The sequence below is a fragment of the Cricetulus griseus genome, chromosome 3 (genome assembly GCF_003668045.3).
Source record: "Cricetulus griseus strain 17A/GY chromosome 3, alternate assembly CriGri-PICRH-1.0, whole genome shotgun sequence".
NCBI lineage: Eukaryota > Metazoa > Chordata > Mammalia > Rodentia > Cricetidae > Cricetulus > Cricetulus griseus.
The window spans coordinates 160,805,030-160,829,842 of record NC_048596.1 but is presented as its reverse complement, the minus strand read 5'-3'; the positions used below and the strand labels follow the sequence as shown (position 1 = coordinate 160,829,842).

Genomic DNA, 24,813 nt, shown 5'->3' with positions numbered 1-24,813 from the left:
ACCAGCTGGGTAAGCAGATTTATTGTTGCTGCTAGAGAGCCACGATCACCCCAGGACAGAGGGGCATTGGGTAGAGAGTGCTCCTGGCTGAGCCCATGAGAACTGCTCAGAGCAGGAAAGGGATGATGGGCATGCGCAGGGGTGGGTAGTCACGGAACTCCTTCAGGTAGCTGCGGTGCTTGCCCTTGGCCCAGATGGTCATCTGGGTGAAGCCCACCAAGGAGAAGAGGGCCACTGTGGGCAGAACGGGATATCAGAATAGGGATGCCCAGTCAGAAGGGAAGGGCACTGCACGGGAACAAGGGACTCACCTGGAACACACTGCGTCATGATGGCAAAGCCAATCCAGGACCCCACCTGTGAACAGCACAAGCAGGGTGAGGGCACAGAGGGAAGCCCAGCATCACATGTATCCCTGGGGAAGGAAGGCAGCAGTCTCCCCATATTCAAGCTTTATTACTCCCCACAACCCACCCCTACACTTCACCTCATATAGGACCTCAAATCCAAGAGGAAAAAGGCAGTCTCACCTCGTAAGTGTAGTTGGGACAGGACACCAACAGAAATAGCCAGGTGAAGGGGTTCTTGGTGGGATATGGGATCTTCCTGGTTTTGGACCCTGGCATGCAGGACAAGAGTAAGTCAGATCCCTCCCCAGCCCCAGCCCCAGCCCCAGCCCCAGCCCCATCTGGCCACTCACCAGCTGGCCGAAGGTCCCGAAGAGCCATGTGGATGGAGAAGTTGCCAAGCTGGCAGATCTATCAAGGAGAACAGGATCAGCCCAGAGGCCCCAACCTCACCTCACCCAGCCACCTCACCTCACCACACTTGGTTGCCACCCCAGCCTCTTTACCACAAAGATGGTCAGCGCCAACTTAACCTGCTGGGCTCCGTAGGCTGCAGAAAAGGCAAAAAGAAGGGCCCCATAAGAAGAAGGTTGGTGATGGGGGTCACGGGATGAGGGCACTGTCTGGGCCCACTTACTAGGGGGTGTGTAGAGAGGGTGGTTGATGTAATAGGCCATCCATGCAGCAAAGCCCCAGTAGTAGGTGCAGTTCTGAAAGAGAGCAGATGAGTGAGCCTAGGGAGGGCGGGTGCTGCTGGGCAGAGCAGAAAGAATAAGGATGCTCACTTTGAAGATGTTTCGCAAGGGCATGGTTCCGTGAGAGAAGCGGTGCACGAAGAGGGTCTCCAGCAGACGCTTGACGTAGTGGGATGAGTGGCAGATGCAAGCGAGGCTGGTGGGGCAGCTGATTCAGCTGGGGTTGCTCCAGCCCTCCACCCGCCCCGCCCCCTCCCACTCTCCTGTGGGCCCCACTCACTGCACCACTGTGTGCCGACTGGACGTGAAGTCGTATTTGTGGCCATAAATGAAGGGTACCCGGAAGTAGAAGAGCAAGTAGATGAAAAGGGGCCCAGCATACTCAGTCAGGAAGACCTGGGAGTGCCCAGAGACAAGGTGAGTAACCCCAGGGTGGCTGAAGGCAGAGACCAGGGAAGGGGTCAGGGCTTACCGTCACCCAGCTGATCTGTGCCCCCAGGTCCCGGAAGAAGAGTGTGGCTGTGGTGCCCACAGGAAGCTTCTGCAACACATCTTCATCTTTCAGGGACTTTCCCTCTACAGAAATCAGTCAGTATTCAGATGCTGCCCTGGGTTTCTGACCCCAAGAGCCCAAGGGAAAGGCTGTACTCACTGGGGTCCAAGCGGAGGGACTGGCGGGCAGGGTACCACTGCGGGTCTGCTAGGAGAAGGTGAGGTTGCAGCACCCAGTCTGGCTGGGTTCAGCCTGCCCATCGTAACCCAGCCTGCCTCTCAAGGTTCCCAGAATTCTGGGACCCCCGGCTCTTCCCACCCTATGCAAGAACACACCCAAACAGCTACAGATTTTGTCCTTTGAATAACGCAAGAGCATTCCTGCAGGTGGCCACACGGGGGCAGCCTGCCCAGTCAGAGGGGCCCCATTCCCTGCTCCAGTGTGCTGACAGGCCCTCTCTACAAGTCCCTAAGGAAGCCCAGGTCTCTCATCCAGAGGGGTGACAGGAGTGGGGATAGAAGTGTAGGGCCTGCACTCACGCGTCTTGGTGAAGAGATTCTTGATTTCAGCAATGGTGGCCTGAGGCTCCACCTGAGAGAAAACAGACTATCAGTCCCAAAGGAGCCCCAGATCTGGGACAGGGGTGCCAGGCACAGGCGGTCAGGATCACGCCAGCTGGCTTCAGCAGGGTGTATCTGTCTTCCACCTCCTTCACAGACACAGGGTCCTTCCAGGCTGCCTTATCCCTTCCCCTACCAGGCAGCCAGCTCCCAGCCCTATGCAGGGGTCACGATTACACGTTCTAGCTCAGTGGTTCTCAACCTTCCTAATGCTGTGATCCTTTAATAAAGTTCCTTGTGTTGTGGTGACCCCGAGCAAAAAATTATTTCCTTGCTATTTCACATCTGTAATTTTGCTACTGTTATGAATCACAATAGAAGCATCTGATATGCAGCCCCACAGGGGTGGAGACCACAGTTTGAGAACTGCTGCTCTAGATGAAGGCAATACCCCTTGTGTGCCCTCTGAAGGACAAGGGGGCCACCAATGTCTGCACAGCCCTACAACTTCACCACCAGGGTCACAGTCCTACCTTGTCCAGGAAGCACAGCTTCTCCCTCGTCTTCGCATCCAGAATTTCCACCTCAAAGAAGAGAACCGCCTTTTTATGCTTCTTGGCTATCTTGTGGGGCACGGGCATGGGAAGACCATCGAGGCCTTGGTGGGCCTCCTTGGCCACCATGCTCAAGCTGATATCCATGCCACTGTCGGCCCTACTGCTCTGCCTACCAGGCTGTGGCGCCCACTGCCAGCCACCAGCCCCCACCTCCGACCTCCCCTCACAAAGCTGCTCTGAGCTGGGCTGGGCAGCATGATGAAACTCTGCCTCGGTGCTGGAAAGGAGCCTGTGTCTGACCAGACCCAGCCAGCTTCAATGCCAGATGTAACCCGAGTGGCACCAGGGCCCGGCCCGGCCCGGCTAAATATAAAACCATCCCAAGTTCCCCCGAAGGAGCCACACCACAGTCCTCCCCTGGGGGCTACCCTCATAGAAGCAGCTGAGTGGACACTGGGCCTCAAAAGCGCCAGGGACAAGAAAATCTCCCAGAGATGGGAAAAAGCACACAGCCAGTGGCAGGGGTGGCTAGCCCAGGCCCAGTGCCCAGCTCTGGCTGACAGGTTACTGGACCTGGGGAAATGCCAGCTGTCTAGAGAATCTGAGAGACAGATCATGCATTGCCACTTCTAAGCTGTAAGGGACACTGGATTATTTCCCTTGTGCATTTGTGTTCCCAGAGAGGTGACAAATTCCAGAGTTATCGGTGCACAGTTCCTTTTCTAAGTATGGAGAGGAAAGAGTGAGCAAGGTTCTCCACCCCTCTCCTCATTCTCAACAGTTCCACCCACACCTGCTTCAAAACCACCTGCATGGCAGTCTACCACATCAGGCCAACATCAATGTGCTCACCTCACCCATGGATGAGTCTCGCTGCAAAGCCTTCAACACACAACCCAGGCCTGCCGATACCCCTAGGGTCCACAGTCTCCAAAGGAGAAATACCCAGGCTAGAGCCACTCAGTGGTGCAAAGGAACAGAGTAAGAAAACAGCCCCAGGAGATCTGAGCCACCTGTCCCAGAAGGTCAGAGAAGGCTGCTGACATGATGGTCTGCACTGTCCATAGTAGCTGGGAGAGGCCTGGGGGTCCTATGGGGATCTGTGACTTCTCATTCTCAAGGATGGGGACATCACAGGCCAGAGAAGCTGGTCACTGCCATCTGCATGCTCCAAAGAGCAGAGGCTAAGATAGTCCTAGGGTCTGACCCCAGGCCTGGCCTGCTAGGGGTCCCTGAGAGGATGTGCATGAACCAACATGGTGCTGGCACAAGGGAAGTATGTGCGTGTGTGTGTGTGTGTGTGTGTGTGTGTGTGTGTGTGTGTGTGTGTGTGTGTGTGCGCGCGTGCGCGCATGTGTGCATGTGTGTATGTGTGTCTGTGGCCCCACAAAAGTGACTACCTGGTGATTAGGTAGGGAGGCCCCATGGAGGTGACCCTACACAGTGAAGCAGCCCTGCAGGGCCTAGGCCTGGATTCAGAGCAAGGCTTCTATGCCAGCCAGTGGCACCCAGGCCTGCTTGCCCATCTATGCCAGAGCCTACATCATGGACACAGCGCAGGAGAGAGTACAGAAATCACTTGCTATCCACTGCAAACTCAGCTTCACCCTGTGGCCTGAGGGGCAAATGACTGAACCACATAAGGACAGTATCAGACCAGAAACGAGAGAGAATGAATACATGAGGAATGGGCTAGAAGGGGCTTGGTGGCAGGGCTCTGGGCTGCAGATATATTAATACTGCTCCCCATAAGCACTGTGCTCATGCTCAGTGTCCATGTGAATCACAGGAAGGCGGCACAATGTCCACTGGGAGAGAAGGCCACGGAGTTCCTGCTGAACCACTCAACAGCTTAAAATACAACCAGCCCCTCTCCCTACTGGGCCAGCTGCTGGGGAGGGCTGAAACCCTACCCTCTCCCCCAGCTGGGGCTCTGCAACAAGGCCAGGAACCCTGATGCACCAACTGGCTACAAGAGAACAGCATGGAGGGGCCACACTGAACAGCAGTCCCCAAGCCACAAGGAGAGGGAGGAGCTGCCGGATCCAGGTGAGCGAGCGAGCGAGAGGCCTCCCACGCCCTGCCCAAGCCCCAGATCCCCATAGCCATCTTCTCCCAGTGGGCCAGAGGCCATTCTTGCTGTGATTTTTGCAACTCCCTAACCCTCTAGAATTATGTCAAAATCAAAAGCAAGATAAAAGTTATGTTAAGCATAGCAAGGAGGTTGGCTGGGTGAAAGATGCCAGACTTTCAGGACAGGAGTGGCCAGGACCAGACCAGGGCAGACAGCAGCCTGCTGGTGCCCCCACAGGGTACAGGCTGAGGCGGCAGCAGGGGGAGATTCTAAAGGATAGCTGCTCTTTGTGGGTGATGCAAAAGTGTCAGTCACAGATGTGGGGCTGCCCAATGAAATGTGCTGAATGTCACTGGCTGTATACTTTCAGGGGTAGGGGTGGTACTCAGGGGTGACACAGCAGGGTCTGACTCTTTAGGCCAGGATAGCCTTAAACTCAAAACCCTGTCTCAGCTTCCCAAGTGCTGAGGGATTAGTTGTCTACCACACCAACTTCAACTGTGCACTTTTACTTACAGTCACAGGAACCACACTCCAAAAGCTCTGGGACTGTGTATTGGGGCTCTCACATTGTGAGGCGGGTACTCTACCACTGAGTTACACCCCAGTCCCCACAGGCAACAGACAGGCAAAGTGTCCAACAAAAAAAGAAAAGACAACACAGCTCCAGGGAACAGGCAGGGTCTCCACTGTCCAGACCAAGGAGACTGGGGAAAATCTACGTGTACCTCTTAAACCGTGGTCCTCACTGCACTCAACCACTACCATCTCCACCCCTGCCTGTACCTGTCCCAAACACACACACACACACACACACACACACACACACACACACACACACACACACACACACACACAGTCAGCCTAAAATACAACCCTGAAGGGTGCCCAGGTCTAGGGTCAGAGAGCACCAGGGGTCCTGAACACCAAGGGCAGGGAGCCAGCAGCCTCTGGCCCCTCCTGGGGAGAAAGCAGCACAGCTGAGCTAAGGAAGGGAACCCTCATACGCAGACAGCTATAGATGTGATCGCTACAGATGAGGGTGGCCCAGAAGGATGATCTGAGTTCCTAGGCTTGGGGAGGGGGACACCCCCTGCTGAGAGCACAATGGACGGTGTCAAAGACAAGGGCAGGAACCCTAGCACAGGGCACCCAAACTGGTTCTACGATGACAGTTCCACTAGTCTGTGAAGAATTCTCACCCAGAGACTGAGATAACAAGGCCTGGCCCAGCCAACAGAACTCCTGCTAGCCCAAGGTCAAGGACAGCAAAGCAGACTGAGAGGCAGGAAGCAGCCAACCCTAAAGAAGGATGGGGGGCTGGCCTTGGCACCCACTGCGGCAAGATCAAGGTTGGTGCAGCCTGTTCCTTGTTCTGAGACTGGGAGGTAGCACTCTTGAGGTTGTCCCAGCCAGGCAGGGAGCCCAAAGACAGAGAAGCATGTCCTGCATCACCATTACAGGGCTCCTGCCTCCCTCCTCGGGCTACTGGCCACATCTCATCCACCACCAACTTTAAAACAGCAGTCCCACCAGGCACAGTGGCAATACTTGCGACCCTAGCACTCAGCAGATGGACTCAGGATCAGGCATTCAGAGATAACCCTAGCAACATGCAAAGTTTGAGGTCAGTCTAAACTATGTGAGACCTTATCTTCAAAAAAGAATTTATGGCTACAAGTAGTACTCTAGTTACAGCCTGATCCACTGCCCCCTGGCAGTATACTCAATATAACTATTGCTTAAGAAAAAATTAAGAAAGACCCAGGAACCCTTCCACCTGTCCTGGGCCTGGCTGTTTTCTATACCCAGAGTGGTCCCAGGTAGAGCACAACTAGAATAACCCTAGGTAAAAGGTCACCAGTATCGGGCCTGAGGTCCTCTCACAGCTCCCCCTTGTCTGGCTGCTCCTTCACCTCTCCAGAAGCCTCGTTCTGCCCCAGACCACATCAAAGGCAGCCATGTGGTATGAGGCCCCTGGTCCCTGGGTGTTTCTAAGCCTACACAGCACTCTGGGCTACCAGGCCTTACACCCCTGGTTCTGAGGCACCCTACACTGAGCATGGTCAGCTCACCAGGCTCCACCCCTCATAGAAACTGGAGTATCCCTCAATGGCTCCAAGAGCCGATAGGCTCTGCATGGCCTCTAGGTGGCAACACACATTTCGTGGAATGTAAGCTTAAAAAAGAACACTTCCCATCTATATGGCCCTTGACAAATTATTTATTTCCTTAGCATCAAGCAGGGCTCTTTCCAACTGCCACTTCCCACAGTTAGTGTGGGAATTAGATTAACAAAAAAAAAAAGAAAAGAAAAGAAAAGAAAAGAAAAGCATGGGAACATTTAAATATCTCCCATCTAGAATAAATGCTACCAAAAGTAAACACGGGGCAAGGCATGGTGGCACTAGGAGGTAAAGACAGGAGCATCAGAAAATGGGAGGCCAACCTTGGCCGTTACATACCAAGATTTTGACTCAGAAAAAAGGAAACGCACAAGAATATCATCTAATTGGGCTGACTGTAGCAGAAGAGCAGTGGCAGATGTGTATGGGAGCTAGCCAGGCACTAGCTGAGAACTGGGGCACCTTGTCCTGCAACCTTGACTGCATCCATGAAGGGACCCAAGGTCAGAGGGCTGACAGAACTATGCCCCAGCCAGCTGGTGGCAGTGAGCCTCAACACAAGCAACAAGGGGCCATGTGGGGGTAGGAGAGGAAAGGTGGTGGTGACAGCCAGTAGAGGCTGCAATACTTTCCACTGCCCCCTGTGCCAACAGGTGGAAGGAAAGCCAGCACAGTCCTAACCATTATGATGAAGTAAACATCTGGGTGCAGGAGGGAACCAAGAAGGCCTAAGCTTCCTCTTCCACTTACATCAGACAGACCCTGGGGAGCCACCACCTGCCTCCCCACTCTCTCTCCCCGGGCCTTGGGACATGGGAACAAACAATACCAAGCCTTCCTCTCACTTCTAGCCTCTGTCAAGGAAGTAGGGTCAAAGGGAAGGACAAACCACAGCAATTTGTATTGTCACCAACAGTTGAGGAACAGGGACAGAGTGGCAGCTGGGCATGGTGGCACATGCCAGTAATCTTAACCCTCAGGAAGCAGTGGCAGGAAGGCCACCCAAAGCTCAAGACCAGTCAAGTCTACATAGTTCCAGGCTGGTAAGAAAGACCCTATCTCAGCCGGGCGGTGGTGGCACACGCCTTTAATCCCAGCACTCGGGAGGCAGAAGCAGGAGGATCTCTTTGAGTTTGAGACCTCCCTGGTCTACAAGAGCTAGTTCCAGGACAGCCTCCAAAGCCTCAGAGAAATCCTGTTTCGAAAAACAAAAAAAAAGAAAAAAAAAAAAGAAAAGAAAAAAAAGAAAGAAAGACCCTATCTCAAAAGTAATAGTAATATATAAACAAAGCTAAAAATAAGGTAAAGGAATGAAAAGGCTGGCTAAGACCTCTCTGAGTGGTGGAAGGACACAGCCATACACTCATCTAGGGTAAGGAACTCCAGGCAGGAGCAACAGCAAATACAATGGCCTTACAGCTGCACTGTGCCAGCATGCCTGAGGAGCAGGGAGAGGGCCAGCTGCAAAGGCCTGGTGGCCGAGGGAAAGACCTTGACTTTCATCTGGGTTCTAATGGGTGTCTGAGCAGGGAAGGGACACAGTTTCTTTCAAGTGTTGAGAGGCGCCAGTGCTGGTGGGACATTATGAGGGGTGAGGCAAAGGCTAGGAGACCAAGACAGTGAGAGATGGGAGAGGGCAAATAATGGTGGAATTCTAGACAGATGGACAGTGGGAGCAAGAGACTGGAAGACGGCCTCAAAGTGGGGATGAAGGAACAGAGTCAGTAGGAAGCTAGGCTGGACGAGTGGGGTCTGCAATGTCTGCATGCCACAAGGACTGGAGGTGCATGCCCCTCTTCACAAATGTGGGGGCCCTGCTGCCCCAAGGTTCTCTGTCTATAAGCAAGACCATGGCTGCAGAGCTCATGTCACAGGCCAGCTTGGTGCTGCCACCCAACCTTCCAGGTCAGCCCCTAACTTCCACAACTAGAACTGGGGATTCGACTATGGGACCTGTTCAGTGACTCTAGGTGGGGACACTGGCAAACAGTTACAACCCTGCCCAGACACAACAGCTTCACGAGTGCCTCTCCTATCGTGGCCCAACAGCCTGAGGAAGCAGGAACTGTAGGTGTCTTGGTCACTTTTCTACTGCTGTACTAAGACCAAGACCATGCCCAAGGCTTTCTTATAAAAGAAATCATTTAATTTGCAGCTCACAGTTCCACGGCCATCGTGGCAGCAGGCACTGGAGCAATGGCTGAGAGCTCACACCTTTTTCTTTTCTTTCTTTTTTTTTTTCTTTTTTTTGTTTTTTTGTTTTTTTGTTTTTTGAGACAGGGTTTCTTTGTGTAGCCCTGGCTGTCCTGGAACTCACTCTGCAGACCAGCTTGCCTCCAGACTGCTGGGATTAAAGGCATACCACTGCCTGAGAGCTCACACCATGAAACATAAACATGAGGAAGAAAACACTAACTGGAAATGGTGAAGACTTTTTTGAATCCTTAATAAAGCCAACCCCCAGTGACTAACCTCCAACAAGGCCACACCTAATCCTTCCCAAACAGTTCCACCAACTAGTGATCAAGTATTAAAATATGTAAATTTGTGGGGGCCACTGTCATTCAAACAACCACAGCAGGCTTCACAGTCACATTCCAGATGAGGAAATAAGGTCCACAAGCTGAGAAGCACAACCAGGTCACCTGGGTGTGAATGCCTGAGCCAGGATGTCAGCCATGTACAATTTCAAAGCTGTCCATGAGTTCACAGTGATGGAGAGAGCAAGACAACCCAGTCACAAAGCCAGCACCTCCATATGGTAGGGTAGCATGCTCTCTCTGCACTACCAGAAAACCCAGCTAAAGACTCAGAGCCACTGGTCCTCCAGCCAGCTGGTGCAAGCACTCACGAGGCATAAGGGCATAAGCATTCTTCTTAGGGATACTGTAAGCCCAGAGGGCAGAGACCAGGCCCAGCCATTGGCCTAGGCATGGTGCAGGCAGCTTACCACTTAGACAGACAGCTTCCCCATGTTCACCTGAGACTCCAGCTCAAGGTTGTTGGCTTCCATTCCCTTTTACTTTCCAGAAATACCCAGTAACCCTAATAAAGTTATGATAGCTGATGACTGAGACACAGCTGCCAGAAAGCCAGCACAGACTGCACCTGCTCTAGCCCAAACTCGCCCTCCCCAGTGGTCTTGGCATTTGACTTCATTTCTCCAGGGTGTGCCAAGGACAAGGGAGCAGGTCTGTCACTACCAGCCTCTCTGTGGAGCCAGTGGTGGGAACAGGTTGCCCAGGGCAGGAACAGCAGAGACACTGGCCACCTATACTTGGTCTGTGACCAGGCCTTGGTCTCCAGCCCTGTGGCAATAAGACAGGAGCCAGGGTCTGAACACCATGTCCACAGATTCTCAACTCAGGACTGGCACCAAGTACAGAGACCACAGCAGTTGAGTGGCGGGGGGGGGGGGGGGGGGGGGAGACTGGGCTAGAGAGATAGCTTAGCAGGTAGATGCTTGCCACCAAGCCTGAATATAGGTTCTATCCCCAGGATTCACGCGGTGGAAGGAGAAAACAGACTGCTGTAAGGTACCCTGACTTACACACACACACACACACACACACACACACACACACACACACACACACACACACACACGTGCGCGCTTTTCTGTTGAGGGTTTCTGTTTGTTTTGTTTTGTTTCTGAGGCAGGATCTTACCATGCATCCCTGGCTGGCTGAGAATGGGCCAGGTAGACCAGGCTAGCCTTGAACTCAGAGACCTACCTCTCTCTGCTTCTGCCCAACATTTTTCTAAAGTTACTTTGTGATTGGTGTAGTGGTATATACCTTTAAACCCTGAAGGCAGGGGAAGATGATCTCTGTGAGTTCCAGGCCAGCTTGATCTAGAGTGAGCTCCAGGCCAGCCAGGGCCACACAGTGAGGTCCTGTCTCAAAAAGCAACAAAAAGCTGCACTGACCTCCAGCAGCACAAAGGAAGAAATAGATAAACAGAACTGAGGTGTGGATGAAGGGTAGAACATTTGACTAGTATATGCAAGGCTTTTAGATTACATCCTCAGCATGGCAGAAAGGCAGGAAGAAAGGGACAGCCAAGATACAATTATCCAGAAGGCAACTCAGAAGGTAACACTCAGAGAGATGGGGGGGGGGGGTTTGAGGAGCACTACAGCACACCTTACCTTAAAGGGCCAGTCTCTGCTTTCAAATGCATGCAGAATGTATCATCTACATAGGGTTATACCCAGGCCACCTCCTAAAACCAGAAAGCCAGAGGCAGGATGGAGCAACAACTCCATGTTTTCTTATGGCAGGCAAAGGCCACCCTCCAGCCTGGGAAAGCAAGGGTTTCTCCAATACTAGGTAAGGTCAGACAGGCAAATGGGAATGTTCATGGGAGAATGTTCTAACTCTCTGGTTGGGGCTGCATGGGAATTCACAATGATTGCTGTGGGCTAGCATGTGGTACATAGCTAGACTCCCAGCACTGGGGCAGAAGATGCTGCATTCAAAGCTAACCTGGGCTATGCAGCCAAATACTGTAGCAAATAAAATTAAAAACAAAGATTAAAAAGATTGCTATAGCACCACCCAGTGGACTGGCAGGAAGAACCCTGCCCTAGTTGCCAACATCAGAAAGTCTAACAGTTGTCCAGCGTCTACAGCTTTAGAACTCCCATGGAAAGGGCTGAGACCTAGACTTAACATGCCGAAGGCTCTGAGCTCAATTCCTTGATCTACAAAAGAAAAAAAAAAAATCTTCCTGGTGGCTGAGCTATATCTCAGTGGACAGCAGGTATTTAGTTGTATAGTTGTGTACAATGCCAGCGATTTTATCCTCAGCAAAAATTAAAACTCTTCCCAAGGCCAGATGGGGCAGCCATCTCCAAACATTCCATCATGCTGACATGGCTGCTAGAGTGAGATGTCACCCTACTGACAAGACCCTGCAGCTGGGGAGCACGGGTACCCGGCCCCAGGACAAGACTAAGAGCTCAGAGGGCTGGATCTCACTCTAAAGGTTGCTAAGGGCTGCTTAGTTCCTTAGTATGGATGAGCCCTCACTGCGGGAGCTAAAGGCTGGGTACCCTCTGCCCTCCTCCAGAGCTGCACATGTCCTTATTCCCAGGCTTTCACACCTATTACCCTCTTGCAATTGGTGATCTAATACATGCCTCTCTCTACTTCTGGACAGGAAGACTCTGGCAGGCCAGGAAACTTAGGAAGCCAGAGATGCTGAAACAGGAGGAAGGACTGACTAGAGGCACTCATCGGCCACTGTCCACTGTGCCCACCTGACTCCACTAAGCCAGCAGGCAGGTGAGTCTGCCCATGAGCTCAGTTTGCCAAACTGTCCTCTAGTGTCCTCATTCACAACTCATTCTTGAAGAAAAATTTCTCCTTTACTAGTGATCCCTTTTTGTATGTGAAAAACCAAGGCACATTCAGGTCTCTGGAAATTCAACCATGGAAAGAGAGTTTGCTAAGTATATATTAGGTCTAGTTTCAACCCCAGTATAAAAGAGAGACAGCAAGAAAATGAAGATAGTGAATAGTTCTATATAATATATGAGAAGGTAACATGACATAAAAAACAAAGCATGTAAAGGAAAGTGGTGTGTGCATGAGGCAGGTGTAGTTTTTTGTTGTTGTTTTTTGTTTGTTTGTTTTACATGAAGTGGTCAAGAAATGCCTCCTTTGCTGTACTTAAGAAGGCAAAGGCAGGTGGCTCTCTATGAGTTTGAGGCAAGCCTGGCCAGCCAGGCTAGAGTGCACCGTGAAATTCTGTTGGGGTGGGAGGGTGAGGATGGCAGTCCCCGAAAAGGACCTTCAATCACATCCTGAAGGAGTAGAGAGCCAAAAGGCAGCCACCCTCAAGGGGAGAACAGCTATGCAAAGGCCCTGAAATGAAGCGTAGCAGGTGCTGGGAGTGTGGCCTGGAGTCGCATGCATGAAAGAATGGAGGTGTAAACAAGAGGTGACCTGACAGATGGTCCCAAGGACTGGTGAGGATCTGAGTGGGAGTTAGAGAGAGCTCAGGTCGAAGAGGGAAGGCTTGGCTGGAGTTTGGTTTTGCTTGTTTTGATTTTGGCCCACAATCTCACTTTATAGCCCTGACTAACCTGGACTCACTCATTCTATCTATCTATATACCACACTTGTAGTGACCGGATGCCTCCTAAGTGCTGGGTACAGAGCCCAGCTCAAGGCTGGGAAAATAGCTTCCTCAAAATGACAATGATGGTAGGCAAGGTAGTGTGCACAGTAACCCCAGCGCTGGGGTTCAGACTGGGACCTCATCTCAAAGACTCTCATACTGCACTTCCACCCAAGTCCTATAAATGTGTGACCCTGAAATTGCTTTGGAGCTGCAGAGTGTAGAGCAAGAGTAAGACACATGCTTAGCCTGCACAAGGCTCTGGGTACCAGCCCCCAAAACAAGAAAAACAAAAAATAATAACCAAGCCCCCCCCAAAAAAAAAATCTTCCCAGTTGGGCAGAGTAATGGCTTAGATGAAGAAATTGGCTAGCTCTGGCTAACAGGCCAACTCTGGCCACTACTGGGGTTTCACTGTCCTTTCCTCTTGCCTCAGCCTACAGTGCTGGGGTGACAGGCTTGCTGACACCTGGTCCCACTGCACATTTTTATAAAATCGGGAATGACTTACACTGTTTGTTTGTTTGTTTGTTTTTAGAGACAGGGTTTCTCTGTGTAATCCTGGCTGTCCTTGATCTGTAGACCAGACCGGAATAGCTATAGCTTGAAGCACTGTTGGTCAGACTCTTATGTATATAACATTCTGCTTCCATGTATATCTGCACACCAGAAGAGGGCACCAGAACTCATAATGGATGGTTGTGAGCCACCATGTGGTTACTGAGAATTGAACTCAGGACCTCTGGAAGAGCAGTCAGTGCTCTTAACCTCTGAGCCATCTCTCCAGCCCCTTCTCTTTCTTAATGTAAAGGAAGACCAGCTGTGCTCACAGACATAATGGAGAGGGAGAGGAAAGAAAGCAGTTGAAGTAAACTCTCCCAGTTCCTCAGACCAGACTCCCGAGTAATACGCAGAATGCCTGCTTCCTCTACGATGGAAGATGTCCACAGCCAGGGCTATGGTGTACACCTGCCATCCCATCACCAAAACTTGGGCAGGTTGAGGCAGGAGGTATTTAGAAGTGTGTTGCTTTGGGGGCTGGATCCTGCCTCACACGCAGGATCCAATCTTCCAGGATACCAAGTGACAAAGTAATGCTTCTGCTATATCTAGCCCTAAAGATTCTGATACTGTGTTCTGATAGCACCCCCAAAAGTGACCTTCCCCAACCCCCTCCTGACCAGAGCCCCACCCAGCCTCCACCTGCACACATATAAGCATATATATATATATATGTATACACACACACATGCATATATATATATATACGTATATATACACACACATACACACACGCACACACACGCACACACACATATACATGCATGTATATATACGTATATATATACACACACATACACATACATGCATATATATACGTATATATACACATACACACACACATACACACACACACACACACATACATGCTGCCGGATGTCCATGCACACTTCCTTTCCTACCTGACTTGACAGACTTAGACTCCTACACCCCAGCCCAAACTGCTATACCCTTCCAGAGGCAAGAGGATTACGAAAGGACCAAGAAGGATACAGGCCCTTGCATTCCCCAGGGCTGCCTGCAAGAGGACATAAACTACGCCTGCATCAATCAAAAGCTATACACAGCTTCTGAGCTATTTCCAGTACCTTTCTCTCTTGCAAGCAAGGCTGGGAGAGGCTGAAAATAAGGAACAGTGGCCCTGTGCCTTTGCAATACGATGGTTATGTGAGGCCCCCAAGGACTTAAAAATAAACTGCCCTCAGATAATTACACATTAGGCAAATCAACAGGTAAAGGAGTTTCATCATCCCTAGCATAAAGTCCACAGGTGCCTAGGGAAGCTACAAAATCATACCCTGCCCAGCCAGCCTTTCAACACAGGACTCCCACAAGGAAGGCTGGGCCCTAGGGCTGCTGTCTCAGAAGGGTTCAGAGTAAGGACTGGGACCACAGTTCAAGCCAGGGAAAGGACAATCCCCAACCTGTAGCCAGAGTACTGTAGGATGCTGGCCAGCAGCCACCCATCTGGCATTAATACTCAAGAGGATGTAAAGAGCTCAAACTCCAAAATTAGTAGTCATCCAATCGATAAAAAGGAAATAAAAAGACAATTTCTCAAAAGAAGTACAAATGGCCAAGAAAAATAAAATGAAAATAGACCAGACTTGCTCTGCACACCTTTAACCCCAGTGCTCAGCAGACAGGGACAGGAGGAGCTCTTCATTTGAAGCCAGTCAGGAATTTTGAGCCAGTAAGAGCTTCACAGTGAAACCCAGGCTCACAAAAAAAAAAAGAAAGAAAAAAAAACAACAAAACAAAACAGATGTGGTGGCCATACCTTTAATCCCAGCACTCTGAAAGTAGAGGCAAGGGGATTTCTGTGAGTTCAATGACAACCTGGCCTACACAGTGAATTCCAGGCCAGCCAAGGTGATAGTGACAATCTAAAAACAAACAAACAAAAACAAAAAAACTGCCCCCCCAACACATGATGACGTAATGACCACACAACTGGAGCGAAGACTCCTTCAGTGACAGAGAGCAACTGCTGTTCCGTTCGATCACGCCACTTAGTCAATAGTTGATCTGCACCCTAACATCTATGTTAGGGAGTGCACAAACACTGAGACTCCAGCTCCAAGAGATCTTCTGGCACCCACATGGACACATGCACACAGACACACATAAAGAAAGAAAGAAAGCTGGATTTTGTGTTTTGTTTTGTTTTAAGAAAACTGTTGCATGGCAGCACATACCTTTAGTCTCAGCATTCAGAAGACAGATGTACGTAATTTCTGTGAGTTTGAGGCCAGACAGGTCTACTACAGAGAAAGTTCCAGGACAGCCACGGCTACACAGAGAAACACTGTCTTGAAACCAACACAGCCCCCTCCTCCCCTCCAAAAAAGACAGAAAAGGGTTAGCAAAATGACTCAGTGTAAAAGCACTTCCATACAGACCTGGTGACCTTAGTTCATTCTTAGGATCCCACAGTGGAAGGAAAAAACCAATTTATGAAATTTGTCCTCTGACCTCAGCATGTGAGCCATCACTCACACACACACACACAATCACATAAAAATAATAATAAACTAATAAGTTTAACAAAAAAAGAAGAAAAAAGGAAAAAAATAAGGAGGCAGATAAAGAGATGACTCAGCTATTAAGAACACTGGCTGCTCTTGCACAGACCCCAGGTTCAATTCCCAGCACCCAAAGGATGGCTTACAACCACCTGTAACTATAGTTTCAGATGATCCAACCCCCTCTTCTGGCCTCCACAGACACCAGAAACACATGTGGTGCACATAAAGTCATGCAGGCAAAACTCTCATAAACATAAATAATTAATCAAAATTTTAAAACAGGGGTGGTGACGCACACCTTTAATCCCAGCACTCAGGAGGCAGAGGCTGGCACATCTCTGTGAGTTTGCCGCCAGCCTAGTCTACAAAGTGAGTTCCAAGTCAACCAGAGCTGTTACACAGAGAAAGCCTGTCTCTGTGAAACAGAGGGGGCAGGGGGGCAGCTGAATGGTAGACCTTCATGGCTGTTCCATGGTAGATCACACTTCGTGGCTGTTCCAGGCCCTGCGTGTGCTCCCCAACATCACAAAGGTGCAAGGAGCACAGGCAGGTGGCACTTCAGGCAGCACACAGGGACACAGATTTGCCTTTACCTGATGATTTATAACTAGGAACTTAGCTGCATCCAGGAATAGTGCCCAGTACCTCGGCCTCCCTCAGGCCCAGACACTGGTATCCTTTTCTTGGCCTCCTAAGAAAAGTCAAGGTAAATAACTGTCCTGAAGACAGGCCATGTCCTTTACAAACACATGCCCACTTCCTCCTCAGATATCATCACCAAGGCTGACCTGAACTCTGCCACGTGACAGCTAAGGGCATGAAGTTTCATGTTCTGTGCCTTAGTTTCCCCATATGGATAAGAACCACACCTGCTGCACATATATGATAAGGCTAGACCACAGTACTATGGGCAGAACTGGAGTGGAGAACAGTGAAAGAGTGGGCATACCATGCTCCAGCCCCGGGGCTCCTCCCTAGTACCAAAAAAGAAAAAAGTAAGCCAGATGTAGTGGTGCAAGCCTTTAATCCCAGAACTCAGGAGGCAGAGACAGCTCTCTGTGAGTCCAAGGCCAGCCTGGGCTATACAATGAGTTCCAGATAGCTAAGGCTGCATAAGTGAGACCTCGTCTATTTAAAAAAAAAAAAAAAAAAAAGGGAGAGTGGGGGTACAAAAGAGACTAAAGGCACCAAGCACATGCACCATGTTAGACAGCTTTATTATGAGTATGATGGCTAGCTACACTCTCACAGCAGGGGTAAGGAACCCCAGCTGTTAAAAACACTCTCATCTGTCACTATCAATAGCACCAAGAGGTGTTAAGACCTGAACTTGACCAACTAGCTTTCCCACCCAGCCAGACCTGCCTGTCAAAGGGCAGGACTCCCAACCAAAGCCAACAGTGTTATCAGTACTACAAGTTTCTTCTGGACCAGCTCTAGGCAGCAGCCAGCATGTCCAGGCCACTTGCTCCTCTCTCTCTACTCAGGAGTCAGTGAAACAAGGCTCTGCTGGGCTCTGCAGGCCTCTAAGTTGCCCATGGCATAACTGAACTAGCTAATGCACATCAAAGCCATCAGCCCAGCTCCTCCCAGGGTCCTTCAGTGTCCCCACCTCCTCCACTGTGACAGATCCACCTTCAGGTCTTGTCTGCTCTGCCTGGCCCCAAAGCCTTGAGCTGTGGATGCACTTGTACCAACTGTTGTACAGCGCCTGGCTCTAGGCTAAGTAGACACTGTGCACCTAAAGCTCACCAGAGCACTGACACTTGGAAGCAGCCACCAATGGAGGTAAAGATAAGTTATCCATGGGACTCTGCAATGTGCAGTCAGGGCAGTCAAGGCAGTAGGGAGCGAGCTGCAGCACCAGCCCCTCCCTTTTCAAGACATGGACAGCCCCAGAGTGGCCAATTAAGCTGCCAAACTGATGTCCCTGGTAATGCAGTAAGAGCCAATACAGAGTCTTCAAAACCCATTATGTCATTTCAGGATGAGAAGGCTAGAGAGGTTAAGAACTTTGCCTGTGGAGGGCTAGCTAGAGAGTTTACAGCAATAGCTGCTCTTGCAGAGGACCTAAGTTCAATTCCCAACACCCTCATGTCAACTCATAACTGTCTAACTCCAACTCCAGGAATCTGATGCCCTCTTCTGGCCTCCAAAGGCATCAGACATGCATGTAGTGTGCAGATATATACATGCAGGCAAAACACCCATACCTATACACATAAAATAAAAATTAAACAATTTGCCCATGGGCTCACCCCTGCCAGAGGCAGAGCAGGATCTCAATCGGGCTCTGCTGCAAAGCCTGCAAGTCTTGCTGTCTTCCCAGGACAGAGAATCGGCACAAATACAGCTAATCGAAGTCCAGGACTGGCCCAGGGGAAGCCCCTGCCCTGGGTCAGTTCCCACCTGTACAGTGCAGTTGTTAATGCTGCCATCAACTGCTCCAATATGCTGAGCAGGGGACCAGCCTAAGGCTTCTGCAAGGAAGATGCATAAGCTGAGCCACTCCCTGCTCAGGGCATAAGCACACCTGTGATCATGGTCTGAGGCATGCTAAACCAGGAAAGGTGTGAAATGCTCACAGCAGCAAGACCCAATGGCACACACCTGCACCAGCACAGAAAATACATCTAAAAGGAAGTTGCCAGGTGTAGAGGCTCATGACTTTAATCCTAGCACTTGAAAGGCAGAGGCAGGCAGATCTCTTGTGAGTTCCAGGACAGGGCTGCCTAAAAACAATATCTCAAAAAACAAATAAACAAACAAAAAAAAAACAAAAACAAAACCTAAATGCATTCACACACCCTCTCCAGCATGCACAACCTTGATGGTATTATTTCCAGCCTCTGCATAATGTGCTAATATTCATGGTCCTTTCACAATCAGGCAGGTTTTGTTCCAAGGAGCAAGCACAAACAAGTCAATCCTCTGAGTCAAACCACCATTTCATCACAGGGCCATGCCAGAATCCAGCCTCAGGCCTGTCTCAGTGCTTGCACACCGATCTACTTTCTCCTTAACTATCACCTACCAATTTTCTGACTCTAAACAATCGCCTCAGAGCACCAAGCATGATGACACATGCCTGCAATGCTAATCACAGTTGAGGCAGGAAGAACACAAATTCAAAGTAAGCCTAGGTTACCTAGTGAGACCCTTTCAAGAATCCAAGAGAGAGCCAAACATAGTAACACACACCTTTAATCCAAGCACTGCAGAGGCAGAGGCAGAGAGGCAGAGAGGCAGAGAGGCAGAGAGGCAGAGAGGCAGAGAGGCAGAGAGAGAGGCAGAGAGGCAGACAGGCAGAGAGGCAGACAGGCAGACAGGCAGACAGGCAGACAGGGGCAGAGAGGCAGAGAGAGGCAGAGAGAGGCAGAGAGAGGCAGAGAGGCAGAGAGGCAGAGAGAGAGGCAGACAGGCAGACAGGCAGACAGGCAGAGAGAGGCAGAGAGGCAGAGAGGCAGAGAGGCAGAGAGGCAGAGAGAGGCAGAGAGGCAGAGAGAGGCAGAGAGGCAGAGAGAGAGGCAGAGAGGCAGAGCAGAGCAGAGAGAGGCAGAGCAGAGAGGCAGAGAGGCAGAGAGGCAGAGAGGCAGAGAGGCAGAGAGGCAGAGAGGCAGAGAGAGCAGAGAGAGCAGAGAGAGCAGAGAGAGCAGAGAGGAGGCAGAGAGAGCAGAGAGAGAGCAGAGAGGCAGAGGCAGAGAGGCAGAGAGGCAGAGAGAGCAGAGAGCAGAGAGAGAGCAGAGAGCAGAGAGAGAGGCAGAGAGGCAGAGGCAGAGAGGCAGAGAGGCAGAGGCAGAGGCAGAGGCAGAGGCAGAGGCAGGTGGAGCTCTGACTTTGAAGCCAGTCTAAGCAGCAAGTTCCAGGTCAGCCAGGGCCACACCACGTACTAGAGTGAGACAGAACATGGATTACAGACACTTGCTGAGTTTAGATCACAGAGCCTACCCAACACCACACACCTGTACCCCAAGGTGTGATGGACAGGGAAACAGTCCTGGGTATTGCTGGCCTCCAGCCTAGCTCCAGGTTTGGGAAACAAGCCTGCTTCCAAACTCAGGCCATTAATAATAAAGTGTACTGACACCTTCCCTTCGACCTCTTCATAGGTCCGGGCACATACAGGTGTGACATACACCAAACACACAGATAATAACAATGATGATAAATTGTTTTAATTTTTAAATCAAGAGCCAGGGATGTGGCTGAGCAGTAGAGCACCTGTTCAGCACATGTAAGAAAAGGCCCTGGGTTCCAACATCTAACATTAAAAACAGTAATTTTCCTAAATGTCTTTTGACCAAAACTCTGCTTTCAGAATTTTCATACTAAATCCCAGGAAGGAGCCAGCCAAGCAGGAACGTGCCTGAGGCAAAGTCATCAATTAGTCTAAAATAGTCTGCAAGATGGGGACCTTTATAGCCTGTTTGGTGGTTCACACCATTCCATGAGCTTGAGGTCAGCCTGGGGCTACAGAAGATCTCTCTACAGGAACAGAACAGACTCTCATGAGATTCATAGGCAGATTTACAAGGCCCAGCAACTGGCTCTAGCTACTGCAGGGATCATCTCCAATGTCATCTCCAGTGGAAAAACGCTAATAAAAAAGTCCTGAGCCTAGGACAAGGAGCTCTCATACCAACACTGCTGATTTACACTAAGCCCACAGCCAACTGTTCTAGAAGTTTCACCTCAATAAGGCCCAGGCCATGAAAGGGGTTCTCTTTCCTGCTAGATAAACTATGAACTGAGCCAATGTGAAACTTATCAAAAAGCCACAATCTCTTCTCCAGGTGGAATCCTGTCCACTGTGCCTTGGGTCTTCCCTGTGACATTAACTGACCATGTGACAATGAGGGGGATCTGACTTTTTTTTAGGATTGTTGACCTGCATGTATATTATGTGCACCTAGTTTATGCAATGCCCAAAGGGCAGAAGAGGGTGCTGGAGCCCCTAGAACTGGTATTACAGCTGGGTTAGACACATGTGGGTGTTGGAAATTGAACCTGGATCTTTTGGAAGAGCTCTTAACCTCTGACCCATCTTTCCAGTCCCTGAGCACCAACTGCTCTTTGGTTGGAGGTGCAGCTCAGTGGCAGACAGCTTGATTAGCATATGCAATATCCTGGATTCCATCTCAGCACCCCCAAGTCCAAGAACAGTAAGTATGCATCATAATATCCGACATGTCTGTCTATGGGCAAAAAGTCTTTCTTTTTTAATTCAGGGTATTCTAGAAAATTGGTCCTCTCCTACCATCTTGTGGGGTCTAAGGAGCAAACTCAAGTAGGCCTTCAAAAAAGTGTCTCTACCAGATGAGCTATCTCACTGTCTCCAAGAAAGTCTTTTGAGGGAGGACTGAAGGCTTCCTGGGGGCAAAGGATGGACTCAGTCCTTCAGAGGTATCTATTATTTTGTTTGTTTTTTTTTTAATTACATTTTTAGGCAGGCATGGTGGCACATGCCTTTAAACCCCGCTCTTGGGAAGACAGGCAGACAGATCTGAGTTCAACTAGCCTGGTCTACAGAGCAAGTTCCAGGATAGCTAGGACTACACAGAAAAACCCTATCTCAAAATAATAATAATAATAATAATAATAATAATAATAATAATAATAATAATAATGTTTATTGTACTGCATGCACACTGGTGTTACAACCCCATGTGTGGAAGCAGGGGACAACTTATAGGAACTGGTTCACTGAACCATCTTACCAGGGTGGCCTGGAACTCACTGTGTAGCCAAGGATGACTCTGAACTTCTAATCCCACTGCTCTCCCCTTCAAGTCCTTGGAGCAGAGGATGAGCCAGCATGCCTGGTTTCCCAAGTACTAAGGAATGGAGCCCAGGGCCTCCTGCGTGCTAATCAAACACTCCAGAAATCTGTTCTTCAATGTGGATAACTGACCCTTTTCCCAAGATCTTGACTGTGAAATGATCTCTTCCGTCTTTATTGGTCTGCACCAATAGTTCTGCAAACCAAGCTAGAAGATAGTAGGTGCCCCATGCCAAAACAATGGCCTCAGTGGGTACTAGACAAATGTCACAGAGAATAGCAAAATACTAGGAAATAACTTTTTTTACCTCTAAGGTCACCTTGGCTTTCGGTTTTTATTGCTTTTGTCTACTTCATTTGGTTTGGATTTTTGAGACAGGATCTCTAGCCCAGGTTAGCATCAAAATCACTATGTAGTTGAAGATAGCTTTCATGATCCTTCTGCCTCCACCTTCCAAGAGCTAGAACTAAAGGCATGTGCCAGCTTGCCTGGTTTTATTCAGTGCTAGGAATTGAACCCAGGGCTTCAAGCACATTAGGAAAGTACCCTACCAAATAAAGTGAATCCCTATTCCCCAGTTTGGTTCCTAATCTGCCTTCGTTGTGCAATGCTGAGATGGAACGCAGAGCCTCGTGTGTGCACGCTAAACAAGTGCTCTGACGCAGGGACTACCACCAGCCCATCAAGAGCACTCTGAGAAGTAAGGCAGAGAAGACTGGAGCACATTAGAGCATGTTTTCCAGCAAACCATGAGCCTTACACTGTGCTCAAGTTCCTAGAACCAAAGCACCCACCCAGTCAGTGTCATCAAGAGCCTTCCTGGCCTGGTTTTCAACTAGCAAATTAAAATAACTCACTGCAAATTCTACCTTCTACCTGTGTTTTTCAAACTGAACATGGCTTTTCATCCGTGCAAGATAGGTGTGAAAGGGAAAAGCACACCAGAAAAAAACTTCCTTTTGAAAGCACAAAATTGAAGGGGACTTAAAGATTAGATTCCTACCTCCTGGTTCTTGTCACCATGTTATCTTAAAAAAAGATCGAGGAGTCGGGCGCTGGTAGCGTACACCTTTAATCCCAGCACTTGGGAGGCTGAGGCAAGTGGATCTCTGTGAGTTCGAGTCCAGCCTGGTCTCCAGAGCGAGTGCCAGGACAGCCTCCAAAGCTACACAGAGAAACCCTGTCTCGAGAAAAAAAAAAAAAAAAAAAAAAAGATAGAGGAGTCAGGCAATGGTGGTACACGCCTTTAGTCCCAGCACACAGGAGGCAGATGTAGGCAGATCTCTGTGAGTTCCAGGCCAGCCTGGTCTACAGAGAGAATTCCAGGACAGACTACAAAGCTACACAGAGAAACCCTGGCTCAAAAAAAAAAAAAAAAAATATATATATATATATATATATATATATATGATTTCTAGATTAAAGGTTTCAAAAGACCTGAGAAAATAATTATTTTTATAATTGTATATTATACTTATTACATATAAAAATAATGAAAATACAGAAGATGACTAGAAGTAGTGGTATTCAACTTGTTATAAAGATAAAATTATCTCCCATGCATTGGAGATTCCCAAAGTATTCCAATTTCCAGAGGCAAGTGGTTGTTGCCACGGACTGGGGAGATGGGAAATAGGGAGATACTGTATAATGGGTGTAGAGTTTCAGTTTTACAAGATGGAAAAGAGTCTAAGAGGCTGGACTAGCAGGTGCCAGGCCCTGAGTTCCATCCCTAGTACAAGTAAAGGGGGGGGGGGTGACACACACACAAAAAAAAAAACCTAACCTCATTCTAGTCGTAAAAAAAAAAAGTTGACGAGATAGATAATGGTGAAATTTGAACAATATGAATAGACTTAATAGTGCTGAACTATTGTACAATGAAAATGGCTACCGTGAAAAATTTGGCAAGTTTCATCACAAATTTAAAATCTGGGGAGAAATACAAGCAATCTTTTAATTTGCCAGCTTTCATTTATGGCTAGTGGTTAGGAAGAATGCCTTTGAAATCTTCGTTCCCTCTCTGTGTTCTGCAGATATTAGCTGAGATCTTTCAACGACAATGCACTTGACATGGCTGACTTTCACCTACATCATCAGTGAGCGTTCTGTCTCAGCAGGACCATGAGTTCCAGGACAAGGTAACAGAATCTCAGTAAAACGGTAGTCAGCCTTTACTAATGCATTCCTACTATGAATGTGAGCAATCGGTTACTGTTTTATGATCGTTACTTAAGTCATCAATAACAAAACTAGTATCAGTTTGAGTAAAAAGAGCAACACAAGGCTTCGTTTTAAAGGAAAAGAGACCCAAGATTAAGTCAGAAGATTTAAGCTTCCAGAACCATCTTGCGCATTCAGGTTTCCTCTCTAGCGGTCACCGGCTGGCATGACCGTGGAACCAACTCCCTCGCCGTCCAGGCATCTAGAGCGAGGAGTGCGAAGGTCGGAAGAGGCAGGCCAACCGCAGAGCCCCTTCCTGAGCCCGAGGCGCTGACACTGTGCAAGGATTATGCAAGACAATCAGTCGCTCGCACCAAGTACAGGTGCTGCGCACTGCCACTTGGGCCACCGAGGATGCTGCAAAAAAAAACCCTGCAAGCTTCTCCCAAGCCCTCCAAGACCCTAATAAAAGGTACCCCCCTCCCCGCGCCCCCAAAAGGCCGGGGTAGCATAAATACCTCCCTGCACATGCGCAATGGGATTTAACAGCAGGCCCTGGACACACTGCGCCTGCGCCATCGGCGGGTAGCTGGGCCATAAAAGAGGGTCCCGAGGCCCTGAAAGGGGATGGTGCGGCCTGCAGCAGCTACGGCCGGGGCCCGCGCCGCTCACCTCGTAGTGCTTCATGGCTCCTCCACAGGATGGCGCCGCTCCGCTGCAGCTCGGTTGCCGCCCTGCCGCACGAGACACTGCCCGGGCACACACGCCGGCAGCTGCGCTCCACCAACCGCGGCTCCGCCTCC

The 24,813-nt window shown here is 49.7% G+C and overlaps 1 protein-coding gene across 5 annotated transcripts; it reads right to left on the bottom strand.

Moving 5' to 3' along the window:
• Position 1: 1 nt before the first annotated feature.
• Tecr (trans-2,3-enoyl-CoA reductase) lies at positions 2-24,813 on the bottom strand. Of its 5 annotated transcripts, none has more exons than XM_027406158.1 (13): positions 24,683-24,813; positions 2,629-2,679; positions 2,075-2,126; positions 1,695-1,739; positions 1,515-1,618; positions 1,323-1,438; positions 1,133-1,238; positions 985-1,057; positions 854-897; positions 701-758; positions 531-619; positions 312-357; positions 2-234 (listed from the first exon to the last, which is right to left on the bottom strand). In XM_027406158.1, the coding sequence occupies exons 1-13, from the start codon at positions 24,695-24,697 to the stop codon at positions 107-109; spliced, it is 927 nt and encodes a 308-aa protein (XP_027261959.1). In that variant the 5' UTR covers positions 24,698-24,813; the 3' UTR covers positions 2-106. The 5 variants fall into 5 exon arrangements, with proteins under 5 accessions (XP_027261959.1, XP_035298459.1, XP_035298458.1 ...); XM_035442568.1 differs by lacking the exon at positions 24,683-24,813 and adding an exon at positions 24,193-24,212; XM_035442567.1 differs by lacking the exon at positions 24,683-24,813 and adding an exon at positions 24,193-24,210 and having other exon boundaries at positions 1,695-1,742.